Raw genomic sequence first — 17,097 nt, 5'->3', positions numbered from 1 at the left:
GTGTTCAGAAGACTGACACCCAAATTATTATTGCCTGAATCTTTATCAAAGGCTGACTGGAGAAAGTCAGAGAGATGTCTGCCACGGGCAAACTCAGCGGAGCATCATTTAGCTTCTGCAAACACTAAATAATTTTCCAATTACTGTAACATGTCTTATTTGTCCTAGCTTTCTGCAATGTATAGACAACTACAGAAGATAGGCCTGAGGCTAAGAGTATCTCTTTCAAAAACCGCACAGGTTCTGTCTGCAAGGATTAGGGTATTGACGGTGTTCCAGGAGGAGGAGGAGGATTTTCTTGAAAGGTATTATTATTCATCAACAGTAGCCTTCTCGGCCAACAGGACCCAATGACAAATACCCTCTGTTTTTGTTCTGAATTTTCAACAGAACTCTCAAAGTAACCACTTGCCCTCCTGAGGATTTACTACCCCCCCCGTTAAAGTAATGCAGCGTTACGGTGATGCATTTCTTTGACAATTGCGCGGACATGTAATGCTGCACTCAAATTTACGTCCTTTTTTTCTCCCCACAAATTGAGCTTTCTTTCGGTGGTATTTGTTTACTGAGTTTCTTTTGCGTTATAAAAAAAAAAAGCCCCAACAATTTTGAGAATTTTTTTTAACTATTTGCTATTAAACATGTCCAGTAAAAAAAATTAAATCAAATTTAGGCCAAAATGTAGTCTGCTACATATTTTGCTAAAAAAAAAAATCCAAATACGTGTAAATTGGTTTACATTAAATTTATAGTGTTTACAAATGGTGGTATATATACTGGAATTTTTTTTTTTATTTTATAGTAATGGTGGCAATCAGTGACTTATTGTGGGACCACGGTGGGCATTTTGACACTGGGGGGGAAACTGACATTCCCACTGACACCAATACAGTGATCAGTGCTACAAAAAAAAGAAAAAAAAGCACAGATGCTGTACACTGCACAGGGCAGGAAGGGGTTAACATGAAGGCCAATCAAAGGGTTAACTGCTGGCAGTGGTTTACTGTAAGCACACTGCTGTGGATGGCTGGGCTGTGCACGTTTCCTACAAAAAAGGTATGAGGGTTGTGGTCAGGTTTATCACATGCTGGATAACTTTTATGTGCAGTGTCCATTTCTGCTGTAGGCTGAAGGTTAAGAATTCATGGACTCTAAGAATAGGATTTTATGGTATGTTAAAACCCCCCAAGGGAAATGGGCAAAAAAAAGCAAGATTATAGAACTAATTCTTATCATGCATAAATACAACACACGTATATGGAAACTTCAGCAAAGGGATTCCATCAAATCTACCTGCTTGATTTCTGACCACCTTCGAGGTTTCAGTCCCTCTGCTATATTCTCTATAAAGTAAAGTGGGACCCTTTAGTGAATTTCCAGGTTTGTACACCAACAGCAGCACATCAAGGTGCAGAAATCTCATCTCAAGGTAAGAGTATTTGTCAGTCCTCTTCAGGGCAAGCAAATAAAGGTATTGGAATAGCATGGCCTGAATACTTTTGGTAGCTTAAAGCAGGGGTTAAAATTTTGAGTCCAGACCTATTAGCCGGTCACAAAACTTACTCTCCACCAGTTGCCCCACCCAACCTTGCCCAGGTCCACCCCTACCCCCTTAAAGCTTATGAAATTAAATTTTTCTTTAGAATAAATAGTTCAAAATATAAAACTGTACACAGTAATGTATATCCCAGCTCCCCTGTACTCCATTATAGTGATAAGACATGTTATATACACTACTTGCTGTCCCCTGCGGCGGTGGAGAGGGCGTCTCCTCTCAGCGTAGGAGAGCGGACCTCTCCTGCACCTGTCTGCTCGGCGGTGGTACTGCAGAAGCCAGAAACTGGAAGTTTTAACCGGAACTCGGCTTCACAATGAGGCTTTGAGCGCAGGTGCAGTCGCTCCATGCTTCATCTGTGCTCACCCCAGAGGAATTTCTCCTTGCATTTGGTGAGCGACTTTTTCAAGCCCTGCTTAAAGGATAGATTCAACTTTTAGACACAAATAATAAATGCACATTATTTTTCAGGTAAAAAAAAATTAGTTATTTTTGTCTACAGGAGCCTGGAAAGCATTGCAGCAGTGATCAGTAGATCGCTGATGCCATGCCGTTCTTCTGCAGACCTGTCAGAATATCTGCTTGCTGTATGGGATGTATGACCAAGCAGATATTCTGACAGAAAGCTTCAATGAACTACCACAGTGCTATGGTAGTTAATTGAAAACTACAAGCCCACAGCTGCTAAAGCTGTCAGGACTTGCAGTTCATTCACGGAAGTCTGTGAATGAAGGAGGCCCGCACGGCCGCGCTGGTTTCAAATTTGACAGATAGTATGGGGACACTTCTCCCTGTACTGTCAAAGGGAGGAGGGGTGGCAGGTATGGCTGCGGCTATGGGAACATGTTACACCCTAAAAATGGGTGAAATATGTAACATGTTCCCAAAGGTGAACTTATCCTTTAAAGTAGAACTAAACCCTCCTATCCTTTACAGCCACAGAAGCCATCATGTTTGCCTGTTTGAGCTGCAGTTCCCAGGATGCCACACATGATCCGTTATGACACCAGCCCTTTGATGATAGTTCTGTTGAAAGAAGCAGCAGGTGTGACCATCGGTGATGGCATTCTTTGAATAGAACTCTTTTTGAGAAACAGTTAAAATTAGAGGTTTGGTTTTTCAAACTTCTGCAATTGGAAACTAACAAATACCATGAAATATTAAGCCTGCATTAGCTGTTCATTCTGTGTAAAATTTCTGTAGACTGTACCCTGAGAGCTAAACACAGTGCAAAGCAGGTTGGAAAGGTGCAGAGTGCCCCTTTTGGTACCTGCATGATAGGACCAGGTAGATGGAAGGCAGCCCAGTTCAATATGGGATTGGTAAAGTGTTAAAGTAATTCTGAAGGTTCATTGGGTTTTTTTTTTTCCCCTTTCCATGTCATACACATCCTCTCCCGCAGCCTACATGCTCTTCCGCCCCTCTCAGGCAGTCCAGGCTGTAGAAAGATCCAGAATTTAAAGTCCAGATTTACCCCACAGTCTGGTGCAGCACCTGGCTCAGTCTCAGCACTCTGCTGAGAGCCTAAGCCAGCCGTGCCCTCCACAGTGAGCGGGCGGGGTGGGATGCAGAGCGGGGTGACTGAGTCACTGCTCTCAGCAGCGGAAAGAACTTAGCGATCATGTGATCACTAAGTTCTCACACTTAGAACTGGCAGGGGACTGATACTGCAGCTACCTAGAAAAGTATGATTTTGAAAAAAAAGCCATCAGTGGGCAGAAGATTTAAATGCTCTTACAGCTCATCTGTTTAGAGTAAACCTTAGGTTAGTGGTGGGCAAGCTGCAGCCCTTCAGCTGTTGTGGAACTATATTTCCTGTGAGACATTACAAGACTGGCTGTTACAAGCATACCTCTATCTGTCCCATGAGGCACTGCAAGACTGACAATTATAACCAGAACTCCCAGAAGCGTGATGTGACTTGTAGTTCTGCAACAGCTGGAGGGCCACATGTTGTTCATCCCTGCAATGATTGCCCCAGAATTTTTGTTTAAACTCCATGTTCATGGCAATATAACCCTGGGTGTAGAGCGATGGAGTTGCTGTTTATTTTTTCTTAATTTTATGATTTCATATTTAACTTTTTTTTTCTATACAACTTTATTGCTATTACTTGGTGGCTTATAATCCCTAATGTGATAGCATTGTGGATATGACATGTCCTCTTTATGGAGACAAGAATCCACTTGTGTCCACTGCCCAGAACTGTGCGTGATCTGCTGTGCACATGGCTTTCTAGCCATGATTTTGATAGCTCTAAACCAGCATGCACCAGTCACCTATAAGTAATCGGGTGGCTCCACAGCCACCCTGATTACTTTTACAATAAAGCTCAGAGCCCACTGATGAAAATTAAAAACAGGCTCACAGATGCTACTGCAGTCATGAGCTTGCTTTAACCTGTTCACTCTTTGGCCACTTAGACATCCAAAGAGGCAAACTAAATAGGTAAGTAAGCATCCTGCGTACATTGCCTATATAAGTAAAGAGACTTAGTGATGATTGTCCCTCAGTCTAAAATAAGCTTCATTTGCATGTTAAGGAGGAACCAAAATGGCAAAATAACTAATAAACTTCCGTTTTAACTTTTTTTTTTTTTAAATAAAAAGTCTAAACATGTCTGAGATTTGGGGTCTTCATAAGAACTAAACACTCCCTTTATTAATCATCATGAATTTACAGTGCTGCACTGTTTATTTGGGAAACACTGAACGCAAGTCCTTAAACATATAGTAGCACCTGGTTTCCCAACTAAAGCTCCATTCACATATAGGCGTTTTACATTGGGGGTGGAATTGCTGAGATTTTGCCCATAATTTCAGAACATGCTGTTAAAATGGGAAATTGTGCATCAGCATGTTTAGGTGACATTCATTTCAATGACACCTAAATCTGTGGGGAAAATTTACCGCAATTGCCGTGTGACAATCGTGAGACGTACAGCACCCAAAAGAAGTTCTGAAACTTTGGGCATTGCGTTTTTAGGTGCCATTGAAATGAATTGCACCTAAATGTGCTGATTCACATTTTAACATAGACATTTTGAATTTCAAAATGTCTGTGTATGGAGTTTCAAGGCCTCACAAAATCTACATTTGTAAAAAAAATTAGTAGATACAGTGCCTTAAGGTATTCATATCCCTTGAAATTTTCCACATTTTGTCATGTTACAACCAAAAACGTAAATGTATTTTATTTGGATTTTATGTGATAGACTAACACAGAGTGGCACATAATTGTGAAATGGAAGGAAAATGATAGTTTTCAAAATTTTTTTACAACTAAATATCAGAATAGTGGGGCGTGTATTTGTATTCAGCCCCCTTCACTCTGCTATCCCTAACTAAAATGTAGTGGAACCAATTGCCTTCAGAAGTCACCTAATTAGTAAATAGTGTCCACCTGTGTGTAATTTAATCTCAGTATAAATACAGCTGTTCTGTGAAGCCCTCAGAGGTTTGCTAGAGAACATTAGTGAACAAACAGCATCATGAAGGCCAAGGAACACACTAGACAGGTTAGGGATAAAGTTGTGGTGAAGTTTAAAGCAGGGTTAGGTTATGAAAAAATATCCCAAGCTTTGAACATCTCGTGAAGCACTGTTCAATCCATCATCCAAAAATGGAAAGAGTATGGCACAACTGCAAACGTACCAAGACATGGCCGTCCACCTAAACTGACAGGCCAGGCAAGGAGAGCATTAATCAGAAAAAGCAGCCAAGAGGCCCATGGTAACTCTGGAGGAGTTGCAGAGATCCACAGCTCAGGTGGGAGAATCTCTCCACAGGACAACTATTAACGCAACACTTTTCACATATTTATTTGTAAAAAAGTTTGAAAGCTCTTTATAGTTTTCCATTCACTTCACAATTATGTGCCACTTTGTGTTGGGCTATCGCATAAAATTCCAATACAATGCATTTGTTTTCTTTGTAACATGACAAAATGTGGAAAATTTCAAGGGGTATGAATACTTTTTCAAGGCAGTGTAACTATATAAACATGGTTTGATTTTTACCTAGTGCATTCTAGCCATTTTAAAAAGTCATATAGCCAAAAGTTTGCAGTGATACCCTTTGACTAACTTAGGTTATTAAAAATGCAATCCTTTGTGATTCCTTAGATTAATCACTGTCAAAAAGCCTGATGAATCCTGTTTATGATTCTCAGGAATTGTTTAAAAGCTTGACAATTTTTAGATGGAGCGCTTCACAGATTGGTAAACTTCTGCCCATCTTTACTTCTGAGACACTCTGACTTGCTAAGATGCTCTTTAAATACCCAATCATGTTACTGACCTGTTGCCAATTAATCTAATTAGTTGTAAAATTTACTATTTAAAAAAAAAAAAAAACTAACAACTTACTTTGCCAGCTCTTTGTTGCCCTGTCCCAACTTTATTTTTAAGTGTGTTGCTGCAATCAATTTCAAAATTACCTTATATTTCTTCTTAACTACATGTTAAAATCAGTATTTTTTGCTAGAAAATTTATTAGAACACACACACACTTTTTTAAAGCAGAGGCCCTAGGGAATAAATCAGTGTTTTTTGCAGTTTGTCACACATTATGCGCAGTGGTTTTTATATATATATATATATATATATATATATATATATATATATATATATATATATATATATATATATATACACATACATACACATACACACACACAGTTGTGTTCAAAATAATAGCAGTCAGACATCACTAACCTGATCAATCACTGTTTTTGGTAGAAATGATATTTCTACATGGCAAATAATTTACTAGCAGGTGTAGTAGAGTAAAAGAAATCCAACAGACCCAACAGTCATGACATGCATGCTGCTGATTCTGTGTAATTGAATCACAAATTGAAAGGGGCGTGTTCAAAATAATAGCAGTGTGGAGTTCTATTAGTGAGGTCATTCATTCTTTGAAAAATAGGTGGCAATTATTGCCCTTATTTAAGGAAGGAAGGCAGCAAATGTTGTACATGCTGGTTACAGTGCATTTCTCTCTGAAATTCTGAGGAAAATGGGTCGTTCCAGACATTGTTCGGAACAGCAGCGTACCTTGATTAAAAAGTTGATTGGAGAGGGGAAAACATATAAAGTGCAGAAAATGATAGGCTGCTCAGCTGAAATGATTGCAAATGCTTTAAAATGGCAACCAAAACCTGAAAGATGTGAAAGAAAGCGAAAAACTACCATTCGAATGGATAGCAGAATAGCCAAAATGGCAAGGACTCGGCCAACAATCAGCTCCAGGAAGATCAAAGAAGGTCAAAAGTTACCTGTGAGTATTGTTACAATTGGAAGATGCCTATGTAAAGCCAAGCTATCTGAAAGAAGCCCCCGCAAAGTCCCACTATTGAAAAAAAAGACGTGCTGAAGAGGTTACAATTTGCCAAAGAGCACATTGACTGGCCTAAAGAGAAATGGCGCAACATTTTGTGGACTGATGAAAGTAAGATTGTTCTTTTTGGGTCTAGTGGCCGGAGACAGTATGTCAGACGACCCCCAAACACTGAATTCAAGCCACAGTACACTGTGAAGACAGTGAAGCATGGTTGCACAAGCATCATGATATGGGGACGTTTCTCATACTACGGTGTTTGGCCTATTTATCGCATACCAGGGATCATGGATCAGTTTGAATACATCAGAATACTTGAAGAGGTCATGCTGCCTTATGCTGAAGAGGAAATGCTCTTGAAATGGGTGTTCCAACAAGACAACGACCCCAAACACACCAGTAAACGTGCAACATCTTGGTTCCAGACCAACAAGATTGATGTTATGGAGTGGCCAGCCCAATCCCCGGATCTTAATCCAATAGAAAACTTGTGGGGTGACATCAAAAATGCAGTTTCTGAGGCAAAACCAAGAAATAGAGAAGAACTGTGGAATGTAGTCCAATCACCCTGGGCTGGAATACCTGTTCACAGGTGCCAGAAGTTGGTTGACTCCATGCAACACAGATGTACAGCAGTTCTCAGAAACAGTGCTTATACAACTAAATATTAAGTGATTCAAAAGAAAAGCAAAATCTTCAAACATTTTTCAGTTTATATAGTGAATGTTTGAGTTTGTAAAGAAGAATACAAACACTGCTATTTTTTTGAACAGTCTAATATTCACTTTTCTTCAATTTTTTTTAAAGGAACAACACATTTGATATATTTTTCTTCACGTTCTGATTTGGAATAGAATATGTAGTGTTCCCAATGCATTTGCGTGTATGGAAATACACATAAAAGCTTCTATATAATGGCCGCCGGCCATGGTTACCAGTGACTTGACAAAGCGCAACTGCGCGAAACATGTCGTCTTGGTAACCCCACATATGCTCCCAGCTGAAGCCAACGCCGGACACTGCCTTCGTTTGCCATGGTGACACCACCCAGGACGCTGGTACGCTGACACCACGTGATTTGAAGTCGACAGGAGCATTCTTTGATCTCAGCTCCCCTCAGAGCGGACGGGCCGTCCATTGGAATCACACTGTCCACTTCAGGCTGGTTAATTTTATTATACTTGCTACTTTATCTCACCCAATAAAGATGCACCTCCACTAAGGTGCTTGTCTGAGAGCATTTTCCACAGCGCCTTTTTTTCCAGTTCTCTAGAAGGATTTTGAGCTTTATTCACTTTTTTCAACACACACACACACACACACTATTTTTTTTTTTAAAAGCAGAGGCCCCCAGAGAATAAATCAGTGTTTTTTGTTTTTTTTTTAATACACGGTATGCGCAATGGTTTTTCAAACGCAAATTTTTAAAAAAACAGAACAAAATACAAAAAATTTTAGTGAATAAAAACAATCAATAACCCAATTTTTTTGTAAAAGTATAAAAGCTGATGTTACGCCGAGTAAATAGATACCAAATATGTTGCCTGGGCAGAGCTGATAAAACGTACATTTTTACTATTTATAGACGTTTTAAAAGCATTTACAGGTTACCTGAGAAGACAATCTTAGAAGAAAGCCTGTTAGAGTCTGCAAAAGACTTGAGACCAGGGCAGGACAATGACCCTAAACATACAGCCAGAGACAATGGTTTAGATCAAAGCATATTTATCTGTTAGAATGGCGCAAACTCCAGACTTTAATCCAATTGAGAATCTGTGGCAAAACTTGAAAATTGCTGTTCAGACACTCTCCATCGAATCTGACAGCTTGAGCTATTTTGCAAAGAAGAATGGGCACAGATTTCGCTCTCTAGATATGCAAAGCTGGTAGAGACATCCCCAAAAAGACTTGCACCTATATTTGCAGCAAAAAGTGGTAATACAAAGTATTGACTCAGGGGGGCTGAATACAAATGCACGCCACATTTTTCAGATATTTGTAAACAATTTTGAAAACCATTTATCATTTTCTGTCCATTTCACAATTATGTGCCACTCTGTGTTGGTCTATTACATAAAATCCCAATAAAATACATTTACAATTTTGGTTGTAAAATGACAAAATGTGGAAAATTTCAAGGGGTATGAATACTTTCTCAAGGCACTGTACATTATACATTCTGAGACCGCTCTAAAATAATTAATTTTGTTAACAGTTTAAGGTGAATGGGTGGATATGTATCAAAATGAAACCCAAATCCATCAAAGCCAGATATATGGCTTAAAACTTTGTAGTGATTTTTATACTGAGACAAATGAGAAGCATCAAATTCCATGATGATGTGTGAGTGGAGTTTCATAGCTTCATCTGTCCATGTAACATCTTCACTTTTGTCATACCTTTAACGAAATATAAAACACAAAAAAAACTTGTCAAGGTCTATATTAACACATGCTCACATGAATCTAATTCAAATAGTGGCGTACTAAAACAATAGTTTTTCTGCCAGATGAAAGCAGTTTGTTCATGACACATTTTACATCACAGACCGTTTTTTACAAGTATGAAGAAGGTGACTATATGAATAAAATGAAGGAAATTACATTTAACATTTTCAAAAGTTAGAACATTCTAATATGCAAATAGAAGCTTCAGGGATGACCCACCCCATTCAACAACTCCCTACTGGTAATTCCTGAGGGTGGGCCAGCCCTCAATGTGAAGTTGTAAATTTTCTTTTCTTATTTGTACAGTACAGGACTTTTATTCATAGAATATGGGTTATATGCAGGCTACCTTCATGTGATTAGACTTTGGCAAAGACGCAATGTCTGACCCTTTTGTGCACTCAGGTAACCCCATGCACTCTGTTAGCCTCTAGTTTTTTGCTTGTGTCCTTAGGGGAACCTGTTCTCACCTGTATTTTAAATCAATATTTTCTTCTGACACTTCTTTCACAATTTACCTGCTTATTGCCTTGAGCTATCTAGCAGTTTCCGCACCAGTACCCTTAAGCTTTACCTTGGGTACCGTACAAAGACTCCACTTTTTGGGGTTAACCTGTAAGGTTAAGCATTAACAGCTCACCTTGGCACAAAGCATAGTGCATAGAGCAGCTCTTATATCAGGACATGCATCCATTTTGTACTTTATTCTGTGAGTACCCCACTGGAAAGCCCCTCGCTTAGCAAAGATGGATCATAGGTGCAAAGGTGCTGGGGCAAAAGGATCAAATAACATGCATTCTGCAAACGGCCTATGCGTATTGCACCCATCTTGGACATTTTTTGTTATATTAGGGTGTGCTATATATATGTATGTTCTGCACAGCATGAGATATATTTTTTGCACTTTATGCATGTAGGTGTTTTCCATCGTTTTATTGAGTATTTGCACAAAATGTGATGTGTTTTTTCACATACTGATTTAGTTGGTTGGTTCATTTTATATATATACAGTCATGGCCGAAATTGTTGGCACCCTTGATATTTTTCCTGAAAATCAAGTATTTCACACAAAAAAGGTATTGCATTAACACATGTTTTGCTATACACATGTTTATTCCCTTTGTATGTATTGGAACAAATATAAAACAGAGGCAGAAAAGCAAATATGACATAATGTCACACAAAACCCCAAAAATGGGCTGGACAAAAGTATTGGCACCCTTAACTTAATATTTGGTTGCACACCCTTTGGAAAACATAACTGAAATCAGTCGCTTCCTATAACCATCAATAAGCTTCTGACACCTCTCACCCGGAATTTTGGACCACTCTTCCTTTGCAAACAGCTCCAGGTCTCTCTTATTGGAAGGACACCTTTTCCCAACAGCAATTTTAAGATCTCTCCACAGGTGTTCAATGGGATTTAGATCTGGGCTCATTGCTGGCCACTTCAGAACTCTCCAGCGCTTCTTTGCCATCCATTTCTGAGTGCTTTTTGACGTATGTTTGGGGTCATTGTCCTGCTGGAAGACCCAGGATCTTGGACGCAAACCCAGCTTTCTGACACTGGGCCCTACAGTGCGACCCAAAATCCTTTGGTAATCCTCAGATTTCATGATGCCTTGCACACAGTCAAGGCACCCAGTGCCAGAGGCAGCAAAACAACCCCAAAACATCATTGAACCTCCACCATATTTTACCGTAGGTACTGTGTTTTGTTCTTTGTAGGCCTCATTCCGTTTTCGGTAAACAGTAGAATGATGTGCTTTACCGAAAAGCTCTATCTTGGTCTCATCTGTCCACAAGACGTTTTCCCAGAAGGCTTTTGGCTTACTCAAGTACATTTTGGCAAACTGTAGTCTTGCTTTTTTATGTCTCTGTGTCAGCAGTGGGGTCCTCCTGGGTCTCCTGCCATAGCGTTTCATTTCATTTAAATGTCGACGGATAGTTCGCGCTGACACTGATGCTCCCTGAGCCTGCAGGACAGCTTGAATGTCTTTGGAACATGTTTGGGGCTGCTTATCCACCATCCGGACTATTCTGCGTTGCAATCTTTCATCAATTTTCCTCATCCGTCCACGACCAGGGAGATTAGCTACAGTGCCATGGGTTGCAAACTTCTTGATAATGTTGCGCACTGTGGACAAAGGCAAATCTAGTTCTCTGGAGATGGACTTGTAACCTTGAGATTGTTGATATTTTGCCACAATTTTGGTTCTCAGGTCCTCAGACAGTTCTCGTCTCCTCTTTCTGTTGTCCATGCTTAGTGTGGCACAGACAGACACACAATGCAAAGGTTAAGTGAACGTCTCTCCTTTTTATCTGCTTTCAGGTGTGATTTCTATATTGCCCACACCTGTTACTTGCCCCAGGTGAGTTTACAGGAGCATCACATGCTTGTAACATTCTTATTTATCCGCAGTTGTGAAAGGGTGCCAATACTTTTGTCCAGCCCATTTTTGGAGGTTTGTGTGACATTATGTCGAATTTGCTTTCTTTCCTCCCTTTTTTTGTTTTGTCCCAATACACACAAAGGGAATAAACATGTGTATAGCAAAACATGTGTTAATGCAATACGTTTCGTGAGAAATACATGATTTCCTGGAGAAATATCAAGGGTGCCAACAATTTCGGCCATGACTGTATATGTTACATGTACATGCATTTTGATACGTTATGTGGGGTGTATTTTTTTGGAGAAATTTGGAGCACCTATAGTAGTCCTATCATTAGACTACTCACGATTACGTGTTAATTGGACAATCAGTCCAGATTGGTGTGTGGTTTGTTGTTTATGCACATACACTGTGTTTAGGCATCATTATCAGCATATGTATGTTCCTTTTTTCACTTATATAGTTGGCATTTAGCACATGCACTATAATATCACTTGATTTGTGTGTGTATTCATTGTATTTGTTTTATTGTGGATATGTACATGCGTTTTATAAGTTTATTTTTTACAGGTTTAGGTTTTTCTTAGGTAGCAGCGCCACATTTCCTTTTTTCATTATTTGATTTATCATCTGGTATATGATTGGATGTTGGCAGTTTCATTTGATCTTCTTAGTATAGGCTTAGTAGCACAGGAGATTTATTTGAACAAGCAGATTAAACCCCTGGATCGTCCAATGCTTTCTACAGCCAGAAAAAGCTCTCACTGGCATGGTGGATTTTCATTTCTGCCCTGGAATTGAGTCACTTCTTCACAGAGCCTGGGAGGTGGGGAAATGGATGCTAGCCTTATGGGCTGGGGTGGAGTTTACAACTCCCTGTCTAGGGAACTTGGTGCTTAGAGGAGTCAAACACCAAATCAACATTCTGAAACAGACAGCCAGCAATTACCTCTAAAAAAAAAAACTGGACATCCTCTTCTACAAGGTCACCAAGTCAGGGTGCATTTGAATACCACAGCAGTGGCCTACACTAACAATCCTGAGGGCATCCCAGAAGTCAAGCTGCCCAAAAAGAATCAAGCCTGATACTCTTCGAGATCACACTCCGGCTCTCTCGGCCATCCACATCTCTGGAGTGCATGATTGACAGGTGAACTTTCTAATCTGCCAATGCGTAGATCCAGGGAAAGGTCTTTGTACCCAGAAATCTTTCAAAATCTCTCAAGATGTGGACATCAGCCTCCAGGTCCAACAACATGCTGAACAGATTGGAAAGCCTAAAACCAGGGATCCTCTGGCTTTCACACTAGTTGCTCTACTAATTCCTTGGACTCAATTCAGACTGTCTTCCCTCTGATGATAGTCTCCCTTGACTGCTGCACAATAGGAGCAAAAAGAGTTCCAGCGTCTGATCATGCCAAATAGTCCCAAAAGGACGTGGTACATAGACAAAAGCCATACTCAGGCTACTGGTGGACAAGCCTTGTCCAAACAGACCTAACTTATTGGCCCATTCTGACTTAGGTTTTTCCACCTTATTCAGGACAACAGGATTTAGCATAAAAAAAAAAAATAACTGTGCAAGGACAGATGGCTGAACCTCAGGGAATACTCTATCACTCTTATTTTGGAAATTTTTTAGTCTGGTCTTGACCATTGTCTGGCCTTGAGTACCCTTAAAGTGGTTGTAAAATGCATTCAATGCATGAAGGTAAAAAAATCTGTGTGCAGCAATTCTCCCAGCCCCTCAATACTTACCCGAGCCTCATCACGATCCAGCGATGTGAATGACAGCCTTGGCTTTTCTGGGTCTCTGCTTCCTCATTGCCTGAGGCAGCAATTACAGCCAGTCAGCCAATGAGGAAAGAGAGGGGGAGCGGCCAAGCCGCAACTCCATGTGTGAATGGACACACAGAGCAGTGGGTGCCCCATAGGAAGCTACTTGCTGTGGGGGCACCCGACAGACAGGAGGAGCCAGGAGGGCCTGCTGGGGACCCAAGAAGGGGAGGATCCAGGCTGCTCTGTGCAAAACCACTGCACACAGTAGGTAAGTATAGACATGCTTGTTGTGTTACAAAAAAAAAAAAAAAAAAAAAAAAAAAAAAAGAACCTTTTAGAATATGCTTTTAAGAGACAGGTTTCTACCTTATCCATTCTCTTCCAGAAACCTTTTGCCTCGCAATCCCTAATCAAGGCTTTTCTTCAGAGAATTGCTCATACAGTCATGGCCAAAAATATTGGCATCCCTGCATTTTTGTCAGATAATACACTACTTGGCGCAGAAAATGGTTGCAATTACAATTTTTTAGGCATGCTCATGTTTATTTCTTGCTTGTATTGGTATGACACAAAAAAAGTTTAGGGAAAAAGAAGCCAAATCTAACACATTTCATGAAAATCCCCAAAAATAGACTAGACAAAATTATTAGCACCCTCAATGTAATATTTGGTAGCACAACCCTTGGAAAAAATAACTGCAATGAATCGCTTCCTGTAACCATCAATAAGTTTCTTATATACCTCTATATTGGAATTTTGGACTCTTATTTTGCCAACTACCCCAGGTCTTTCAGATTAGAAGGGTTCCTTTTCCCAACTGCTGTTTTGAGATCTCTCCAAAGGTGTTCTATGGGATTGAGATCTGGACTCATTGCTTTCCAGTTCAGTACTCTCCAGCGCTTTGTCTTAAACCATTTCTGGGTGCTTTTTGACATGTGCTTTGGGTCACTGTCCTGCTGTAAACCCAACTTTCTGACACCGCACCCTACATTGCATCCCAGAATTCTTTGGTAGTCTTCAGATTTCATAATGCCATGTGCACGGTCAAGACATCCAGTGCCTGAGGTTGTAAAGCACCCCAAAACATCAGTGAACCTCCATCATGTTTGATGGTACAGACTGTATTCTTTTCTTTAAAGGCCTCATCGCTTTTTCTGGAAACGGTAGAATGATGGGCTTTACCAAAAAGCTGTACTTTTGTTTTGTCTGTCCACAGCACATTCTCCCAAAATAATTTTGGCTTCCTCAGGTAAATCTGGCTTTTTTAGGTTTCTGTGTTAGCAGTGAGGTGCTCCTGGGTCTCCTACTATAGCGTCCCTTTTCATTCAGATTGCGACATATAGCGCAAGCTGACAGTTGCACTGTCTGCCTGAAAGTCAGCTTGAATTTGTCTGGAAGTTGATCGAGGTTCTTCAGCCATCATTCAAACAATCCTTTTGTTGCATTCTTTGATCAAGTTTTTCTCTTTCATCCACGTCCAGGGAGATCAGCTACAGTGCCATGGGCTGTAATATTCTAGACAATGTTGTGCACAGTGGACACAAGAACATTAAGATCTCTGGATATGGACTTTGCTGCTCTCTTATCAATGCTCCATGTGGCACACAGAAACGCATAACAGAAAGGCTGAGTCAATTTTTCAACATTTCAATGGTACATTCTTTTGAATAACTACACAAAAGATACAGCATGCAGGACTTTGCATAGCACAGCACACCTGAGTGGCTACTTTTAAACAGAGAAGAAAAGAGCCCAAAACTAACAGAAATGTACATTACAAAAGCTGGGGTTCTGCAGCAGAAGGAAGGGTGCTGCATATCATCACGGCTTCCATTCTGTGTCAAAAGGAAAGGATGGGTAGAGTTAGCAGCCACTAACTGTCCCTAATCAAGTAGACATCTAGTAGAGGACAGGCACTGCAACAAGCCCAGTGAAAGCCTGTAAAGTCCAGCTACAGATCATGAGTTCATCTGCTTTGAGCGCTAAAGGGACAGAATAGTCTAACAAGTTCCTTTCAAACTAGAAACGCCTTACAAATTGCAAAAATAAAAAAAAACTTTTTTTTTGATATTTTAAAATATTACCACATACCTCCAATGTGAGTGAAATTGTAAGAATCGCGATACTCCAGTTTGGGCAGTCGCTACATCTATATGTACAGATACATCTAAAAAGGCATAAAATAAAAAAATCTCATAATTCAACACGTTAACCACATCAATATTTGAATTCTAATTTATTTTTTTTTTTTGGGTGGGGGCACAAGTCTTTTTATGGTGTAAAAAGTATAAATTTTATTTTTCTTTGCCCAATTTATCAAAAGACCAGAACTTTCTGGTACAGAGCTTTGTAAAGAAGTAAAAGGGGTTTTGTTAAAGTCTGTGTTTAATACACAAAAGTTAAAATAAAAGGAAAACGATAAAAAGTGACCAAGAAACCGTTAACAGTTGTTTCATAGCCGTTATTACAGTGTAAGAAAGTAATATTATTTCCATAATTTACACTGTAACAAGCTATGACCGTGATACTGTAGCATGAGGGTCTCTTCGGGGCTCCTGACTATACAGTACAAACTTGGCTGTCAGAATGACCAGTCAAGGGAGTTGCAAATGTACATTACATATAGGGACTGGGGTGTTTTTGGGACTATGTACACCCTTACCCTATAGGCTGAACTTAAATCTAGTTTGATTCACAAGTGGTTAAATTGATAAGATGAAACAAGGAAAAATAGAATATCTAGAAATAAAATCATACCTGTTGAAGGGTTCACACGTTTATGTAACACATCCATTGCAACACCTCCAGGATAATTGAAATGGGACACATATAAAGATCCTGCAGAGTAGACAGCATTACCCAGAAGATGTGCTATTACACATAAAGAGCCAAACTTAAATAGCCAAGATTTATGGTAGTTGTGAAATCTAAAAATAGTAACAAACACAATCATGAGATATGATTCGTAAGAACTACTCAACAAGCCCCCAAATCACATATAAGGATTTGTTTCTCTAATTGAATACATTATTTATGGAAAAAATAAGGCATTACTTATGTAGTGCACAAAAATATTTATGAAACACATCCTTTAGGACCAGTGATTGGCAACCTGATAGATAATGAGAGTCTTAATTTGAATCCATCTTTCTCAAGGGCTGCAGGTGATAATTTAAACAAGGAAATAAAGTATTATTCCAACTTTACTATTGACTGATTTGCAGTTGACCCATGATTGCTAACACTGTAAAGCAGCCCATAGATGAGTAGATTTTGTTAGCTTCCACCACGGAATTGTGTTGATGGGGGAATACCTCCCACAGTGTTATTGTGTTCTGCCAGCGGGCAGCCTTCCCGACTTTCAAAACACAATGATTACTGTTAGTGGCTATAGCCATTAGCAGTAATCAAATGGAAAAACCTGACAGGCTGGATGTACCCAAGTCAATCAATAAATCAATTTGGGTACAATCAGCCCATACATGGATCGAATCTTGGCTGGTCCCTGCCAAACCATCTAAATTTCGATCCATGTATGACAAACTTTACACAGAAACTATCAGCATTAAATTTCTGAAAGC

General features: G+C 39.7%; 1 protein-coding gene across 1 annotated transcript in view; it reads right to left on the bottom strand.

The window, feature by feature from the left end:
* Window positions 1-8,256: 8,256 nt before the first annotated feature.
* Window positions 8,257-17,097, bottom strand: part of ALG12 (ALG12 alpha-1,6-mannosyltransferase) — a 35,003-nt gene continuing 26,162 nt past the window's right edge. The window contains exons 7-9 of the mRNA XM_089684710.1: window positions 16,274-16,443; window positions 15,608-15,683; window positions 8,257-9,293 (exon numbers count right to left, since the gene is read on the bottom strand). Of these exons, the coding sequence (XP_089540836.1) occupies window positions 9,065-9,293; window positions 15,608-15,683; window positions 16,274-16,443 (475 nt within the window). The 3' untranslated portion in view covers window positions 8,257-9,064. The remainder of the gene's footprint in view (window positions 9,294-15,607; window positions 15,684-16,273; window positions 16,444-17,097) is intronic.

This window comes from Staurois parvus, unplaced genomic scaffold, assembly GCF_062004578.1.
Source record: "Staurois parvus isolate SC_StPar_1 unplaced genomic scaffold, SC_StPar_1.0 ptg000019l, whole genome shotgun sequence".
NCBI lineage: Eukaryota > Metazoa > Chordata > Amphibia > Anura > Ranidae > Staurois > Staurois parvus.
This window is presented reverse-complemented; position numbering and strand designations above follow the sequence as displayed.